Consider the following 19504-nt stretch of genomic DNA (forward strand, 5'->3'; position numbering starts at 1 on the left):
ATGGAGGGGGGAGGACCTTGGACTTCCCACAGGGCACGGAACCCTGACTGCTCTTCCTACTGGAGAGGGAAGGGGAGGGAAATGGGAGGCGGGTAGGAGGCGGAAATTTTTTCAATAAAAAAAAGAAAGAAATGTCTTTCCAAAGCAGATCCAATTTCTTCTTCTTCTTCCTCCTCTCCTTTTTCCTCTCCCTCTTCCTCTCCTTCTCCTTTTTCTTCCTCTTCTTCTCCTCCTCCTCCTTCTTCATTTATAGAGTTCCTACTATTTCTGTTTTTTAAGATTATAATTATGCAATTTACCCATTGCATTTCTGTTCTGCAAATCCATTCCTATACTGTTCCTCCATGTTCTCAAACTCAAGACCTCTTTTAATATTAATTTTGCATGTATACATAAATACAAATTACTACATTTGTATAGATTGCTTTTTAGTGTTTTCAGGGCTGACAACTTATTATTCGACAACAACTGGTGCGCTCTTCCCTGGAGAAGACTATTTCTCTTGCTCTTAGAATTCCTTATTTTCCTGTAGTTCTTTGTGTAGTGTTAAGGCCTCATGAACTTTCTGTTTGACCTTAGAAGCATGTCTGTTTTCATTGTTTTGTTCAACTCATATGTAGACAGTCTAGTTGGTGAGACTTTATGGATGACTCCCCATTTGCTTTACCTCCTTTTTCTCTGCAGATCTCTTGAGATTTAGGTACAAGAATTGTATTGTAGATGACAGTTGACACTGGCCTTCACAGATCTTCATCTTGATTAGTTGTAGTTTTCTGTAACCGTCTAGGTCTTTTACAAAGATAACTTTCCTTAATAAAGGGTGAGGACGATACTTATCTGTGGGTTAAATCCTTAGCATGCATTTAGGAAGTATGCTGTTTTAGTAACGTGCCAGTTGTAGTGCTCCTCCAATCATTACTATCCACCCACATAAAGCAGCCAAACAGCACAACAGATTACAGACTCTTGGCCGAGAAAGTGTCAACAAAAGATTTTGGGCGCGAGAGGGTGTTGTGGGAGCGCTGTGGTAGCCCCGTGGGCTCATGGGAAATGTAGTACGATTGCCTACAACATGGCGGCGCCCAGGTGAGGTGGTGTGAGAGCGGTTGCGTACCTCTATACGCTCCAGTGGGGCTGGCTGACGATAGAGAAAAAGCATCGGTGAGGTGAAAACCTCTGGTGAAGAGAGAAAGAAGAGTATGGTACTAGTTTTTAGCGGTGACGGAGGGTCGCAAACCATAGCTTATTCCTGGCAGCTCCTTGTCCGTTGTCTTGGCCAGCGTGGGCCCACCCAGGTTGGGTAGGGTGCGGTCTATGGGCCCAGGCATGCCTCTGTGTTGGCAGCTCTGGTAGGGTCTAGTGTTCATGCGTTTGGCGTGGGATGAATGCCCAGGGATGCCTGTGTTAGCTGCTTTTGTGGTTGGAGACCGGCACTTGATTCTAGCTCTTTTCCAGTCAGCATCATTTCTGTGAAGCAAAGGTAAGCTAGTAAAGGTTCGTACATGTTTTTGCGATTTACACGCTTCTTGATCAGCCCTTCTGCCTGTAGGGTGGGGGTGGTGTTGCCTGTGGTTTTGGTCGATTTCACTGAACTTTTTTTTTTTTTTACTGATATTTATTGAGCTCTACATTTTTCTCTGCTCCCCTCCCTCCCTCCCTGCCTGCCTCTCCCCTCCCCCTTTCAATCCTCCGCCAAGGTCCCCATGCACACAATTTACTCAGGAGATCTTTTCTTTTTCTACTTTCTACTTCCCATGTAAACATAAAGCAAAGAAAGCCAGCCTACAAACCATAATCCCAGAGAACTTAGACAACGATGCGGACACTAAGAGAGACTTAAGTAGATATAACCACTGAACGTTTTTGTTGCAAGCTGCATGCCAGGAATCCAAGACTATAGTGAGAATTTGAGCCCAGCACATTCGTGTAATCCGGATACACATCCAGTGTTATGGAAATCGTTGAAGATGGCAGCCAAAATCAGAATTCTGGAGAAGAGAAGTTTAGGAGCTAAAATGGCAAATTCTACTACATTTATCAAACAAACAAAAAATAATGAGTTGCTCTTGGGTATCACATCCTGTTTAAGTGCTAAGTGCTACCTGGTGAATATTACTAAATCACTGCTTCATGCAGTTAAATTTCTATGCACTTGTAGGAAAAGATAATAAACACCAAGTGTAAGCAAAAATAACGTAGAATATGTAATTCAAAAAGTGAGAAAGGGGTATGATAAATAATGGAGTAATTTTTTTTTCTAATTGCTTAACTGTTTCTGTGTTCTTTTAAAATAGATAGTGCATTTTGGATAGCTTATAAACTCAAAAGCCATGAAAGACTATCTTTCCTTACTCACGTACCTACTTCTCTTTCTTGGAACCAAGTCATTATCACTGATTTCTCATATTTTAAAAACAGGTATGTGAAGCCTTGTTTGATAGGAATTTCGGTTTGTTCTTAGTGTTTGCTAATAAGTGTGTTACAATCAAAAGATTCACATTATATGTGTTGATTGATTAGCTTTTTTAAAAAATATTATTTTTATTTTCTGTTCGTGTTTTTTGCCTGCATGTGTATCTGTGCACTTCTTGCATGTCTGGGGCTCAAGGAAGGCAGAAGAGTGTGCCAGATCTCCTGGTTGTGAACTACCATGTGGGTGCTAGGACTTGAATCCAGGTACTCAGGAATAGCTGTCACTGTTTATAACCACTGAGCTGTCTCTCCGAGCCACAGCTCTCAGTTTTTTGACTTGGGAATGGGCACAGTACAGTTGCCAGTTGGGGTAGGATCCAGCAAGATGTACTGGTATTTAGCTAGTAGCAGAGCCTTTATGTCTCTATTCTCTCTTTATCAACAGAGAACGTGCTCAGACTGGAGGTCACTGAACTACTATAATGGCTACTATCTGGTGACCTAACTCCTGTCACACATAAGGTGCATTCAAGCAACTGTGCAGTGACCTTGATTCCTCTGTTCACATCTCAGTAATCACCAAAGCCTGTTGATCTTTTGGAACATTTTTTTTTTCTTTCTCCCCTCTCCCTGTGTCTTTCCTTCTATGTCTCCAGTGTAAATTAGATCAGCATTTCTGCTTGCTGCAGATAGGATATTGCAGGTCTTCTCATTCTCATTACAGTTGACCTGTTTTGTCCAACCAGCTTGCCTTACTCACTTTAATGTCCAACATGTACTCTGTGTTATAGGAAACTGAACTAATGCCATTTTTCTTCTGTCCTTAAATTAAGTCTAGTAATTAATTTTGACTGTGCCCCCAGTTGTTTTAAAATGTAATTTTATTTGAGTTTATTTTGTTAACTTTGAAATGTGTAGCACTGAACTACACTTGCTGCTCTAAAATATTTATGTGCATGGTGTGCACATTTGTAGTCCCAGCACACAAAGGCTGAGGCAGGATAACTTTTATGGGTCTTATGTCAGCTAGGGCTGCATAGTGAGTAACTGTCTCAATAAACAAAAAAATAAGCATAAGCTGGACTTGTGGGATGCACACCTGTAATGCCTGCCAGCCAGCCAGCGCGTCTTTGAACCAGCGCGTCTTTGAGATACAGAGCAGTAGTATCAGAAGTTTAAGGTCATCCTCAGCCTTGTAGCAAATTGGAGTCCAGCCTGGAATATGTGACACCCTATTCACATAATATATTCAAAACAGAACAACAAAATAAGGAGAAATAAAGAAAAAAAACTCAATTTATTGTAATATTTCACTGCTGTTGATGGACATCTTTGTTTATCCTTTGCTTTTTATTACCTCACTGAATACTCCCTTTTAAAAATCCGTATGTTCCCCGGGCGGTGGTGGCGCATGCCTTTAATCCCAGCACTCGGGAGCAGAGGCAGGCGGATCTCTGTGAGTTCGAGACCAGCCTGGTCTACAAGAGCTAGTTCCAGGACAGGCTCCAAAGCCACAGAGAAACCTTGTCTCAAAAAACCAAAAAAAAAAAAAAAAAAAAAAAATCCGTATGTTCTGATCCTTCTAATTTGAAATCTTCCTAATATTTTCAATTACATTGATTTTGTGTTTTTCTCTGTAGTTATGAAACAAGCAACAAAAATTCTATTAGTAGTTAATTATATGAAGATATGTCATATATTTTCTTTTTCTTTCTTTTTTTCTTCTTCTTTTTTTTTTTTTGGTGTGTATTTGTTTTTGTTTTGCTCAGCTAACTTAGAAGTTCCTACAAAGCCATGCAGTGTGTTATAATTGTATGGTCAGGGCACTAAGGTCATAATAGGCATAAATGCTCACTGAACATTCCTTTATTCTTCCTCCATATTTCCTGGGTAGGTACCATATGCTGGCATTCTTGCTCTCCCACAGTTTACATCACAATGGAGGACTTAAGCTAACAGATGATTTGTCATGAGTTTCTCTTACTTTCTGAAGTATTTCACTTTTTTTTATAATTTATTTAACTTTATTTTATGTTGATTGGTGTGAAGGTATCAGATCCCCAGAAACTGGAGTTACAGACAGTTGTTAGCTGTCATGTGGGTGCTGGGAATTGAACCCGGGTTCTCTGGAAGAACAACCAGTGCTCTTAACCGCTGAGCCATCTCTCCAGCCCCAGTATTTCACTTTTTTTAAGTGGTTTTTACTTTTCTAGGTTGTTGAAAGGAAACTAATTTTTTTTTTTACAAAACACAGTTTTTTATAAACACAGAAAATATGAATAACATAATTATTTTCCAGGACTTTTAAGATTTACACTTTTTATCCCTCTTCTCTACAGTATTACTATGAACATCAATCATAAAGGTGGCTTAAAACTTAACAAAATTGAGAAGAAGTTCTTAAGGAAACAGAGTAAAGCCAGGCATGTGTTGCTGAAACATGAAGGCATCCAGGCAGTATCTCATCCCACTCAGGTGACCTTAAAGTGTTATTATCACTTGAATATACCTGTATCAATCTTGTAATGTATTATGTTAATATTGTGAAGTGTAGCTCGAAGCTGTAATTATTCAGTGATATGTTGCACCTGTATTAAATATACGTGTGATAGGATGTGCTCATTTTCTGTATGGTCTGTAGTTTGAATTCATGTTGTTAGTGTGGATTGAAATAGAGCGGTTCTCAACATGTAGTTCACAATTATAGGAAAACATGTTTCTGATGGTCTTAGGAACCCACAACCGTGAAAGTTTTTCATTGCCACTTCATAACCAGGATTTTGCCACTGCGTAGTGTCTCTATTCCCAAGACCATCAGAAGTATGGGTTTTCTAATGATTGAGAACCACTGAACTAGAGCATGTTGCAATTATGTATTAAGTCTTTTTAGTTAATAAAGCAAATTTAACATTCATTATTATGTTTAATTAATTCTCTAAAAGCTAGATGGGAAAACTATCATCTTTGAGAAGTTAATATAAACTAGTATGTGGTTGAATAGAAACTTGAAGATAGATCTTCAATATCTTAATATAATCTTTCTTCTTTTCTTACCTTCCCTATTTTACAAAGTATTTTGTTTATATAATATAAACTATTTTCATTAGTCCTTATTTAGAAAACCTTTTCTTGTCTTTTGGAAATAGTTGAGATACTATGAGCTACTGTGAGATTTCCTGGGCTTTAGATTATAACTCAATGTAACTCACTTCTCTCTTTATTTAGATATGAACATTACTTTTGGCCTTGGCTTTTGTTTCTAAACTGGATATAGTATATATGCCATACCTAAAACTAAAGACCCTCAGGAATAAATTTAGTTGTCTTTTATTTACAAATGAAGTGACTAATGGCTTCTGAGTGACCTCTGCCCACTACAGACACCTAGGTATCATTGGAGAGTTGGATCTTAGCCAAGCTTTCTCTGGGGAAAGAAATCTTGATCACTATGGTAGTTACTTTTATTATTACTACAACAAAATAGCTGACAGAGTAAGGGGGAAGGAATTTTTTTATCACCATTTTGAAACTACAGTCTATTATAGCAGAAAAGGCATTATTGCAGTACTGGGTCCTATGGCCTAGGGCGTCCGAAGTGGCTAGTCATCTTAAAATGGTAGATAGGAAGTGGCTAGAGAAGAAGCTAGGTGGAGCTACAGTCTACAAGCCCCACCTATACTATCCAGTATCAGCCAGCTAGGCTATATATAATCATAACCTCTTTAAACAGTGCCATCCAATGAGGATCAGCTATCCAAAGAATTGAGACTGTAGGGGACATCTCACATATATAAACCATAACAACCAGTGGCCCATGATATGTTCAGTCATGCCTGTGTGGAAGGTGCCATAAAACTATAAAAAGACAGAATTGAGAGCTTTTGGTTATTGGAACATGTGTAATTTGCTGGAGGGTGGTGTCCTAAGGGAGGGCAGTGAATTGCTGCCTTTTAATAACCTACTAATGAATGAGTGGCCGTGAGCAGTGTTTCACTGAGTTCTATGAGCTGTTCTAGTAATTTAATAGCCCCTGAGCAGGGAATCTCAGGAACTGAGTTATAGCTATTTTGTCAGAAGTGTAGGTGATAGTTTCCTGCTGATGGGAGCAGGCTTGCAGGACTGAGCCTGTGGGTTCTGTTGTTCTCACTAGGTAACTGGTGTTAAACTGAATTGATTTTGTCTAGAGAGCAATTAGAGGACACTTAACTGAGCTTGCTGCAGAATCTGCTTAGAATTAATTGGTTGCTGGTCTTTTTAATTATGTTGTATTAAGTACATGAGAATAGAAAAAGTACTTTTTTTCCTTTTTGTCTCTGACTCAGATTTAGGGAAATGGGAGTGTTTTTTTGTAGTGGTGGCCACACAAAACAAAATTGTTACAATATTTTACTGAAAACATCTTATTGAATGAAGTCCATGATAAAGTAATATGAGAATAAATTTTATGCTGTTTAATATAGTATTGTAATAATGAGTTTATTATGTGTATCCTTATACTTGTTTGTACAAATGTATTTGGCTGTCCTTTGGGGGAGAGAGTTTTGTCTTTTTTCATTTTCCAGTTTGATGATAATTCTGTTACACTCTTTTCGAGGAATGTTGTAGATATCCTCATATTGTGTAATAAAATGAACATTAATTTACTAATCGTAAACAGTACAACTCATGGAATCAGAAAACTATTGTACTCAGAACAAACATGTCTTGTGAGCTAAGAATGGGTCTCACATTTTAATAGTTTGTTAAGTAAACCAAGTTGAGGCTGTGTTACAGAAATTTACATGACTCGCATATCCTTGAAATATTTTAAGGACATTTTCAACACTTGGTGTAAATGCTGAAATTGATAAGAATATACCATTCCATTCATTTTTTGTTTGTTTGTTTGTTTTTTGTTTTAAATGTTTTTAGATGTAATTGGTTACACCAGCGAGATGTCTCAGGAGATAAAGGTGCCTGCTACACAAACCTAACGACCTGAGTTCTGTCCTTGAACCTGATGAGGTAGAAGGAGAGAAATAACTCCAGGAAGTTGTCCTTTTATCTTCACATGGGTGTTACAGCACCTGCACACTGACACACACACTAAAATAAGATTCAGAAATAATAGGTGATAAATTGTGTTAACACCATATAAGGCGGGTTTTAAGTGTAGAAACTATAGGGTACTAGACTATACACCTCAAAATAAGGAAACAAGAATTTCCTCATTCCCTCACATCCCATGACTAAAGTCTTCAAAGTGACAGGAAGTAATCTTGAAATTTATAAAGGTAAAAAGTTTACTTGCAATCTGACTAAATTACTTTGACTGAATTAGTTTATTTGAGCGGGAAACTTTTCATGGTTTCTGAACATGCAATTAAATTTTCGTTGATCCAGTTCCTCAATTTTACTTTTTGGTAAACATGGTGGAATAATTATATTTGAAGTATGGGTTCCAGAAGACCCAAAGTGCTCCCTCATTCCCTTAACCTGTTTTTTTGCTCAATAGTTTCTTGCTCTGTAAAGTGTGTCTTATATTACCCAATAAGTTTACTTTGTTTTAAAGATTATGCTAATTAGCTTTAAATAGGTCAAAAATGTAAATCATTTATTCTTTGGTAAAATATATCATATTACTGCTGATTGCATGTTTTCTCTCTAGCCTTCATTCCTTCTTTTTCATTATGTTGATTTGTATTTCTAAACATAATAGGAAGTTAGATTTTAACCTTCATTTCTGTTATGAAGAAATGAATATGTCACCATTGCAAACTATTTAACAATAAATGTTTATAGCATAGGAAAACTTCCTCCAAAGTATTCAGTAAATTGGTTTATATACTTTGTATGAAGCTAGCAAACCAAATAACCAAAGGAAAAAAATAATTACAATATTCTGAAATCATGATTTTATTTTATTTTCAAATAAATAGGTCATATCAATTGCTTTTTACTTACCTCACTCCCCCCCCCCACTTTTTTTTAAAGAGCCTGGTTGTTGCCAATGGTGGTCTTGGTAATGGTGTGAGTAGGAAGCAGCTGCTTTTGGCTTTAGAGAATTCTGGACCCATGGAAGCTCTCTTAATGCCACCTAATAAACCTTATGCATTTGTAATATACAAAACTATCGAAGAATCCAAGAAAGCATATGCTAACCTCAATGGAAAAGAAATCATTGATGATTTGGGGCAGAAGATCATTCTGTACTTGAATTATGTGGAAAAAGGTACCTTGAAGTTACTTACTTTTTTTGTGTAAGTTTTCTTCTTACGGAGTGTCTATCAATTACTCTTTGTGTGTGGGAGGGTGGTGGTCTGTGTGTATGTGTGTGTACACATGTATATGCTGGTGTGTATATATATATATATATCTGCTGGTGTGTTGGGGTCAAAGGCTGATGCAGAAAGAGAGGAGCCCCTACTCACTGCTGGTAAGAATGTGGACAGTTTGAAATAGTGTTTTCATATGTTCCAGCTATCCTGCTCCTGGTTATATACCCAAAAGAATTTTAATATTTTCTGTTGGATAAGGATGTTAGACACAATTATAGATACATTGGCTTCTTTTTGTAGGTGAACCCCTTCTATTTCTTCTTCTTATTGATCTAGTTAAGACTTCAAACCCTATATTGAATCCTAGTGGAGAGAGGACACCCTTGTCTCATTGCTGTTGATATTAGAAGAAATATATTCAGTTTTTCTCTGTTTAGCATAATTGTCCATAGGTTTGTTAAATATAGTCTTTATATATTGGGGTATGGTACTTTCTAGTTCTTCAGAGATTGTATCATAAAGGAATGTTGAACTTTGTTAAAGCCTTTTCTGTATTAAATTAATTGGTCTTGTGGTTTCCATCCCCATTTGGTATTGTTTTACCCTTGACATTTTTTAATAGCAGTTTATAACTATATGAAAAACCTTGTCTTCAAATGAAGTTTACAAAGTGACTCAATCATGTGCAAACAGAAGACTTGAGTGCCATTCTTTGTTAAAACGAACTATAAAGAGTACAGTACAGTACAACTCTGATCTTGATCTTTGCTTTTGCCCTTTCTGTGGGCCTTCAGCATTCTTCTGAAAATGGTGATTTAGAGCTTTGCAAACTGTGACATTGGTGCAGAATTTATTTTTTCCGGGAGTTCAGATTTTGTATATGAGTATTTTAATTTGTTTTCCTGTAGCACAATGGAAAAAGTTGGGACTTCAAGCCTTGCCTCCCGGCCTCTTGGTGGTAGAAGAAATTATTTCTTCTGAGGATGAGAAAATGCTTTTGGAAAGTGTTAATTGGACAGGAGACACAGGCAATCAGAATTGTAAGTAAAACTACAAGGTCCATAAATTAGATTTTTGGAAAATATCCTGTTTCTGCTCTTGCTTTCATTGTACACCATAGGTTTATTGGCATTTTACTGTTTCCCCAAGATCACTGAAAGTAGCTTGGACATGGTAGTAGGCAAGCCACACTAATAGTTCTTAACAACAGTATTATATATAACATTTGTATTAGTGACCAGTTCTAAACTCTAGTCTGAGTAATATTAACATAGCTTTTATCAGATCTTCCACTGTTTAAAATCTTGTTTACTTCTTGACTTGACTCATGTGGCACAGGCTAAGCACTCAGGACTGGGACTCATAAATATAGTCTGTAGTCTGTTCAATGGGGAGAAGTCAGATTCCCATAATCTGAATCCTTGACTCCTTCAAGACCCTGTCCTCGGCCCCAGACTGGACCTTGCCAGATCTGCTGCTAGACAAGGACACAGAGCTAGTGTTCCTTTAGTTGTTTCATCGGGGTCTCTGAGAAGGCTGTAGACTGACCTGGATCCCAACATTTCCTCTCTGCTCTGAGATTTTCTCTGGCACTAACTGGTATAGGACATCCCATGAGAGCTGCTTCACCTCTTTCCAGATAACTAGCAACCCTGTGAGTGGCAGGATATATGCATATTCCTCTCTCATTAATAGGTGTTTTAAGCATAATGAAACAAATTATATAAACAAAATGGGTAATGCTATTAAAACAGGAAATTTAGCAATTAGAAGCTGTCATTACCTAACAACTCCTTATAATGTTGAGTGAAATATGAAGTGTGCTGTCCTTTTCTTTCAAGCAGTTTATTTTCTTTATACAGTTCAGAAGTCTTTAAAACACAGAAGAGTTAAACATTTTGGTTATGAATTCCACTATGAGAACAACACTGTGGATAAAGATAAGCCCTTACCTGGCGGTGAGTACATGTTAACACACAGCGGGTACTGGCATGTGATATGTAAGAAATCTATAGTAGTTGAGGTGCATGCCATCTATAGGTCAATTTTTGAGGTGACTGGTTAAATTGAGAGCATTTTCATTGAGTAAGTGGCCTGGTTTAGTTATAAAAGTTCAAATATACAGATGAAGTCGAAGCTCTTGTCTACTTCTGTTCCTTCCTTCCTTCGTTTATTTATTTTGCATCCTGACTGCAGTTTCTCCTCCATCTTCTCCCAGTGTTGACAGAGGTTTCTGTCCCACCTGGTCCTGTAGCCATTCAGTCCCCAAAAAACACACAGAAGTTTACATTAATTATCAACTTGTTGACCTGTTTGCTCAGGTTTCTTATTAACTAATTCTTACATCTTAAAGTAGCCCCTTATTCTTGTCTCTGTTAGCCATGTGGCTTGGTACATTTATCAGCGAGGCATTCTCACCTTGCTTCCTCTGCATCTGGGTGACACTGCAGACTGCTTCTTTCTTCTTCCCAGAATTCTCCTGTTCTCATCCCCCGCCTCTAGTACCTGCCTGGTCGCATTGCCTGGCTACTGGCCTGTCAGCATTTTATTAAAATAATACAAGATAAAAGATTAAAAGACCATTGTCCCACAGCATCCCAGCCTCTTCCCCTAACTGCTCCATTTCTATTCAGAAAAGGGCAAACCTCCCATGGATACCAACACAACATGGCATATCAAGTTCCAGTAAGACTAAGCACCTCTTCTTGTATTAAGACTGGGCAAGGTGACCCAGTATGAAGAATAGGGTCCCAAAAGCCAGCAGAAACATCAGAGACAGCCTCTGGTCCCACTGTTAGGAGTCCTACAACTGTCAAATATATACAGAGTGCCTAGGTCAGACTCCCTAATTGTTGGTCCAGTCTCTGTGAGCTCCTATAAAACTAGGTTAGTTGATTCTGTGACTTTCCTTGACCCCTCTGACTCCCACAATCTTTCTTTCCCCTCTTCAGCAGGATTCTGCAAGCTTAGCATAATGGTTGAATGTAGGTTTCTGCATCTGTTTCTACAAGTGGCTGGATAAAGCCTCTCTGATGACTTCTAGGCTAGACACCAATCTATGAGTATAGCAGAATATCATTAGGTATCATTACATTGACATCTTTTTCTTCAATCGTGTTTGCTTCTGTCCTAGGTCTCTGGGCCACTCAGCCTCTGGGTCCTGGTGCTTCAGGCCGTGTGTTACTCTCGTGGCATGGTTCCCAGACTGCACTTGTCATTGGTTGGCCACTCTCACAATTTCTTCACTACCTTAATCCCAGCACATCTTGTGGGCAAGACAGGTTATACGTCAAAGGTTATATGGCTAGTTTGGTGACCCAATCCCTCTAATGGAAGTCTTGCCTGATTCCAGGAGATGGCCAGTTCAGGCTAAGAATCCCCTATTTCTAGGAGTCTTAGTTGGGGTTATCCTTGTAGATTCTTCAGAGTTTCCGTTGCACTCTGAAATGCCTCTGTTTTCCAGTCATCTCTTTACATACTATCTTTCTCCATCCCATGCCTCCTCATCACTTCTGTTCCCATCCCCATCCACCCCTAGTCCACCCACAAAATTTATTCTAATTCCCGTTCCCAAGGAGATCTAAGTATTCCACCTTGAACCCTCCCTGTTACTTAGGTTCTCTGGGTCTGCGGATTGTAGCATGGTTATTCATTATAGCTATTATCAACTTATAAGTGAGTATATATTATGTTTGTCTTTCTGGATCTGGGTTACTATATTCAGGATGATTTTTTTTCTAGTTCCTTCCATTTGCCTATGAATTTCATGATGTCATTGTTTTTAACAGCTGAGTAATACTCCATTGTGCAAACATACCACATTTTCTTCATCCATTCTTTTGATGAAGGACATCCAGGTTGTTTCCAGGTTCTGACTATTAGGAATAAAGCTGCTATCTATGAACATAGTTGAACACTTGTCCTTGTGGTATGGTTGATCATCCTTTGGAAATATGTCTAACAGTGATATAGCTGGGTCTTGAAGTAGATTGATTTCCAATTTTTCTGGCAAATCACCATACTGATTTCCCAAAGTGGCTGTATGAGTGGCGTGTTCACCTTGCTCCACATCCTCGACAGCATGAGCTATCAGTTGTGATTTTGATCTTAGCATTCTGATAGTGTAAGATGAAATCTCAGAGTCTTTTGATTTGCATTTCCCTAATAACTAAGGGTATTGAACGTTTTATAAGTGTTTCTTGGCCATCTGAGACTCTTCTCTTGTGAATTCTTTGTTTAGATCTATACCCCATTTTTAAATTTACTTATTTGATTTATTGATGTCTAATTTCTTGAGTTCTCTATATATTTTGGAAATTACCCCTCCGTAAGATATAGGGTTGATAAGATCTTTTTTCATTCTGTAGGCTTCTGTTTTTCCTACTGATGATGTCTTTGCCTTACAGAAGCTTTTCAGTTTCATGAGGTTCCATTTATTAAATGTCCATCGTAGTGTCAGTGATTTTGGTGTTCTGTTCAGGAAGTTTTCTCCTGTGCCAATGCATTCAAAATCGTCTCCCACTTTCTCTTTTGGACTTATGTTGAAGTCCTTGATCCACTTGGACTTGAATTTTGTGCAACTTTATAGATAAGTCTCAAATTGCATTCTTCTTGTGTCAACCTTCAGTTAGACCAGCACCATTTGTTGAAGATGACTTCTTTTTTTTCCATTATATAATTTTGACTACTTTGAGAAAAATCAAGTGTTCATAAATGTATGGATTTATGCATGGGTCTCCAATTGTATTTCCTTGACCAATGTGTTTTTATGCCAATACCATGTGCTTTTTTATTACTATAGTTCTGTAGTTGAACTTGAAGTCAGAGATGGTGCTAACTCCAGTAGTTCTTTTATCATACAGGATTGTTTTAGCTATTCTGGGTTTTTTGTGTTTTCATATGAAGTTCAGTATTATTCTTTTAAGGTCTGTAAAGAATCATGTTTTAATTTTAATAGAAATTTCATTGACTCTGTAGGTTGCTTTTGGTAATAGGGCCACTTTTACTGCATTATCCCTAGCGATATGAGAGCATGGGAGCTCTTTTTATATTCTGATATCTTCTCCGATTTTTCCTTTAAATACTTGAAGTTCTTATCATAAAGGTCTTTCACTTGCTTGGTTAGAGTTACACCAAGATATTTTATATTATTTGTGGCTATAGTGAAGGGTGTTGTTTCCCTGATTTCTTTCTCCACCTGTTTATCCTTTGTTTATAGCAGAGCTACTCATCTTTTTGAGTTAATCTTGTATTCAACCACTTTGCGGAAGGTGTTTATCAGCTGTAGGAGTTCCCTGGTAAAATTTGTGGGATTGCTTATGTATACTATCATCATCTGCAAATAGTGATACTTTGACTTCTTCTCCTACTTGTGTCCCCTTGATCTCCTTTAGTTGTCTTACTGCTTTAGCTAGAACTTCAAGTACTATATTGAATAGATATGGAGAGAGTAGACATCCTTGTCTTGTTCCTGATTTTAGTGGGATTGCTTTGATTTTTCTCTCCATTTAATTTGTTTTTGGCTATTGGCTTGCTATATATTACATTTATTACATTGATGTATATCCCTTATATCCTTGATCTCTCCAAGACTTTTATAATGAAGAGGTGTTGGATTTTTTTTTCCAATCACTTTTTCAACATCTAATGAGATGATCTTTTTTGTTCTTTCAGCTTGTTTATATTGACTGATTTTTGTATGTTGAGCCATCCCTGAATCTTTGGGAAAAAAAATCTACTTTATCATGGTTGATACTCTTTTTGATGTGTTCTTAGATTTGGTTTATAAGTATTTTGTTGAATATTTTTGTGTTGAGGGATATTGGTCATTAATTCTCTTCTTTGTTGAGTCTTTGTGTGGTTTCAGTATCAGGATGACTAGCCTCATAATAAACTTGGCGTTGTTGCTTCTTTTTCTGTTTTGTGTAATAATTTTAGGCATACTGGTATTACTTCTTTTTTGAACATGTGGTAGAATTCTGGCCCTGGTCTTTTTTTGGTTTAGAGACTTTTAATGACTATTTCTAGTTCTGATCTTGATTTAACTATGGTAAGTGAAATCTATTAAGAAATTTGTCTGTCTCTTGGGTATATTCCCAAGAGTGGAACTGAGGTGGAAATTTCTAATAAATAAATAAATAAAAAGAAATTTGTCACTTTTAGATTTTCAAGTTGTGTGATGTATAGGTTTTTAATGATTTTCTGGATTTCCTTGGTGTCTATTATGTCCCCCCTTTTCCTTCTGATTTTGTTGATTTGCATGTTTCCTCTCTGTCTTTTTGAGAGCATATATCTTTTTCTTTTTTAGAATTACCTCAGTTTGTGTTTTCCTATTTACTTCAATCCTCATTCTCTTCTTCTTCCCTTTAGAAACATATGCTCTAATCAGGTTAACACACATTCTTCTCACTTTTCATGAAACGAGTTCATATCCAAAGTGTGTGTATCTATTCAGGCACATAGTTGAACATGAATCGCTTCATATTGTAAAAGTAGTTCTCTATTATCCACTTATGACATGTTTCTCACATATATACTCCTTGTGCCTTGTGGGTATTTAAAATTTGACAAAGTATTTAATTTCTAACAGAGTCTCTAGGTTGAGTCTCTGTAAATCTGAAAATATAAAATTCCAATTTCTCCAAAATCTGAGGATGTTTGAGAGTAGATATGATACTTCCAATGGAAAATATCCATATCTAAGCCTATGTGATGAGTCATAGTAAAAACATAAGCACATCAAAAATAAGATATAAGATTACTCTCAGCCTGGTATAAAGTATATATGAAACAGTGATTTTGGATAAGGGCATTTCAGTGTATATTAAGTTTATTATCATTTTACAAAATGTCAGATTTGTTATTAGTAAAATTATTATTTTGTGCTTTTTATTTGATTGTGTCAATGGTGTAAAAATTTTAAATATTCTTACAGATCTATTTTTAATTTGTTTTGCCTGTGGATTTGTCATCTTTTTTTGTTTTGACCACAACACTAAAAGCTCAGATTAGTATCAATGTTACTTTTATATTTTTGATTAAATATATAGTTTCTGAGTGTGTTTTGCTTTTCTGGTTACCACCTTTAGGTCTTCCTGATATTTGCAACAGCATTTTGGAAAAATGGTTGAAAGAAGGTTACATTAAACATAAACCTGATCAGTTGACCATAAATCAGTATGAGCCTGGGCATGGTAGGTGTTTTTTTTTTTTTTTTTTTTTTAAATTCTTTCATTTTAGGTTATCTATTTTCTTTTAACTCTCTCTCTCTATATATATGTGTGTGTGTGTGTTTTGACTGTATGCATGTCTGTGAATCATGTGTGACTCTAGTGCCCTAGGAGGTCAGAAGGGAAACTGTCATGTCCCATGGAACTGAAGTTATAGATGGTTGTGAGCTGCTATGTGGGTGTTGGAAACTGAACCTGGGTCTTCTGGGAAGAGTATCCAGTGCTCTTAATCTTCTGGGAAGAGTATCCAGTGCTCTTAATCACTGAGCCATATCTCCAGCCCCATTTGTTTCTTCTTTAATATCCCTGTTGTGTATTTCAGAATTAAGAAGGTTATGAAACTTTTCAAGATAAAAATTCAGTGTTGTTTTTATTTTATCTAAAATTAAGTTTTAGACTGCTTCGATAATATTCAGTATCTGTATAACTTCTTATTACTTGTAGTCTGTACCTCCATCGCTTGAGGAGCTTCCATTATAAAATATAACTAAATGGATATACATTGCTGTTTCTAGTTTTTGTTCCTCTCTCAACATGTTAGAGAGGGAGTTGGTAGCTTGGAAAACAAGAAATGCATAATAGAAGAAGCAAGTTAGCCACAGAAAGGAAGAAAGTTAACTGTTGGATGATTTTTCTCCTCCTGCTTTAGAATGTGTAAGATAATTCTAGGAGTATTTGTCAGTGAAAATCTTAGGTATAGGTAGCTTATTAGTAGCATTTTCACCCGATATTTGTAGTTAAGTGATTTCCCCCCCACGCCAAAGGGAATCACTTTTTGTCCCACTTTTTTTTTTTTTAAATCATGGAATGCTTTATTTTTTATTTTTTATTGTTTCATTGTGATGCTGAGGATTAAATTTAGGACCTAGTGTAGCGTGAATTATAATAAAAATCTGGAGTCAGATATTGGGATAAATGTTGAAAGATCAAAGAGACAAAGGAGCAAGCAACAGCCACCTCTTAACCTAGCTAACTTTTCAGCTGAAAGGGGTTGAACTTCTTTCTGTACCTTGCCTTATTATCACTTCTTCTCTCTACTGAGCCATATCACTTCCTCTTTCCTTTTCCCAAGTACCTGGCCTCTGTGGTTAACTAGTGGCTAAAACTGCACTCTGATCTTCCAGCAAACTTAATTATTATAGCATAAACAAAGTATCGCCACAGCTTAGTACCTGCTAGACAGGAACCCAGTCACTGTGCTACATTCCCAGCCCTCAAGACTGACTCAAACTTGAACTGCTCCTTTCCCAGCTCCCGCAGGGCTAGGACTTTAGATGTGTACTGTAGTGTAATTATTGTAAGTATTTGAATTTCTTGTTTTCCTGTCTGGCTTTCCACCAGTCTATACATCCTTTAGTAGGATGTATCTTTCTTCTTTGTATCTTTTCTCTGAGTTATACTTTCTTTACCAATGTCTACTCATTTGCCAGACTGATGAATGGAAAAAGTGGTATCTTAATTATTAATACACTAAGTATTTAGTGTATTAATGGCCTCTGTTGTCAAAGTCTTTGAGAATCCCAGTGTTTATGGAAAAGAATGATTTGTATCTGTCTTCCACATTGACCTCCTGGACTGTGACTGGAAAGTGTCCTATTTAAGCAGTTACTCCTGAGACTTTATTTAAAGTCAGTTCTCAATGTCATTTTACTTTGATGTCGAGTTATCCTGTTTTATATTTAGTTTAATTTTGTTGAGTCATATTCATTCTGTTTCCCTCTAACTGAGATTATAGTACGTTCTTAAGAACCAAACAATCTTTTCACCATAATTATGTGAGACTACATGTGGTAGTCTAAATCTACAATGGACAATGAAATGATATTGTCATGTTTTCTATCTCAGGAATTCCTGCCCATATTGACACACATTCTGCATTTGAGGATGAGATTATTTCTCTCAGTTTGGGGTCAGAGGTAAGTGCTAAAGCATTTTTTTTCTTTTTGTTTTTAAATCAGCTTTTAGCCTATTTTACCTTGCACAGTACCTTGTTTCCCCATGTGGGAATATCCATTCTAATTAAAATGAATTAAAATTTCTAAAAGAAAAGAACTTTGTTAGCATGTTAATTCCTAAATGACTACTCCTCCCTTCTTTTTTTTTTTTTAAGTTGTCATCAGATGCCAGGAAAGTCTATACTTTTATTGATACATTTCAAATTAGCAGTTGGGTAAAATACAGATAGATTTTCTATGGTACTATTTGGCCAATTTTTGACCTGCCTTTGTTTCGTTGTCACCTGATGGCAAACGATAGTCACTGTATGAAGTAGGATAATGAGTTAATGACAGAACTGAAATACAAGTACATAAACTACTCATTTATTTATTTGGCAGTTTAGATGTAATCTTTTTGGCTTTGATCTCCTTATGTAGACCAGACTGGCCTGGAACTCACAAAGATCCACCTGCCTCTGCCTCCTGAGTGCTAGGATTAAAAGTGTGTGCCTCCACACCTGGCCACATGGTAGACCTTTATTCTTGGGTAACTTGAGTCAGGCCTTTCAGAAATGTTAGCAGAGGATAATATCTGCCCCGCCAGGTAAAGGAAAGGCCTATGTTTATTCAGTGTTTGATTTCTCTTGCAATTTGCTTGAGCTGCTATACATGTAGAGCCATGCTTTAATATGGTGAATATAAGCCCCTCAATGAATGAGGGACCAGGCCCCGACTACTCTGATAGCCAGACCTAGCCCTTTGAGGCATGTGGCCCAGGCCCTGTCCCTCAAGACTACTCTTACAGTTTTAATGGCCATTTCTGTCTGGAGATGCAGGTGGCTAAGCTCTACCCTACAGGAAAAAAAAAGGCATGCGATCAGGTCACAAAATTCCATTAATTCATGAGTTTTCCCCCAAGATCAGGCCAGAGAATTACAGCAATTCCTGAACTTGCCTCAAGATCAGGCCACCCTGGAGAGGTCTTCCTTCCCCCCAAAAACCCCTATATAAGGCTGATGTCCTGTTCAGTTCTTTGCTGCTTTTCTTCCAAGCAGAGACAAACACCCTCTTGTGTCTTTTCCAAAAATTATTTTGTATTAGGTTTGTTGGGTGATATGACTTTGGTATTCCTTATTTTTCTACTGCCAGAATACCTTTCCTCTCAGAGATGTAACACTTATAATATATACAAGTTTCAAATGGACTTTCAGACAGAAATTAAAAAAAATAAATCCAAAATAATTTTTGAAATATAAGAGCATCTGACTAGGGGTTATTTGAAATCTGATGTCTCTCCTGAAGGCAAGTTTTGCCTCTCACCCTCCTTTTCTCCTCCCCTCTTCCTCCTTTTGTCTCTTTCCCCTTATATCTGTACAGTTCCCATCTCTATAGCTTAAGCACTCTGGCTTCTTAACCTTTGCTGTATTCTTCTGATCATCTTATTGCTGTGATTAGAAAGCCAATATGATTTATTTGATATAGTAAACGATCTTATCACTTACATATGTAGATTTTTGTATAGAAGGTTTTAGAATTAATGAGCATGGGAGAAAAAACATTTCGTTTTTTATGTTGCTGATTGTTACTTGTAGTTTTAGAAGATCAGTGAGTAACATTCTTGAGTTTTCTTCCCAAAGCTGAGAAATTAAAAAAAAAAAAATGACAAGTG

General features: G+C 37.0%; 1 protein-coding gene across 3 annotated transcripts in view; it reads left to right on the forward strand.

Moving 5' to 3' along the window:
• Positions 1-975: 975 nt before the first annotated feature.
• Positions 976-19504, forward strand: part of Alkbh8 (alkB homolog 8, tRNA methyltransferase) — a 58321-nt gene continuing 39792 nt past the window's right edge. Inside the window, exons 1-7 of one of the 3 annotated variants that reach the window (XM_057767432.1) lie at positions 976-1086; positions 4752-4887; positions 8386-8623; positions 9578-9709; positions 10532-10627; positions 15758-15862; positions 17744-17814. In XM_057767432.1, the coding sequence (XP_057623415.1) occupies positions 1073-1086; positions 4752-4887; positions 8386-8623; positions 9578-9709; positions 10532-10627; positions 15758-15862; positions 17744-17814 (792 nt within the window). In that variant the 5' untranslated portion in view covers positions 976-1072. The other 2 variants (XM_057767431.1, XM_057767433.1) reach the window with 2 other exon arrangements.

The sequence above is a fragment of the Chionomys nivalis genome, chromosome 4 (genome assembly GCF_950005125.1).
Source record: "Chionomys nivalis chromosome 4, mChiNiv1.1, whole genome shotgun sequence".
NCBI classification, from domain to species: domain Eukaryota; kingdom Metazoa; phylum Chordata; class Mammalia; order Rodentia; family Cricetidae; genus Chionomys; species Chionomys nivalis.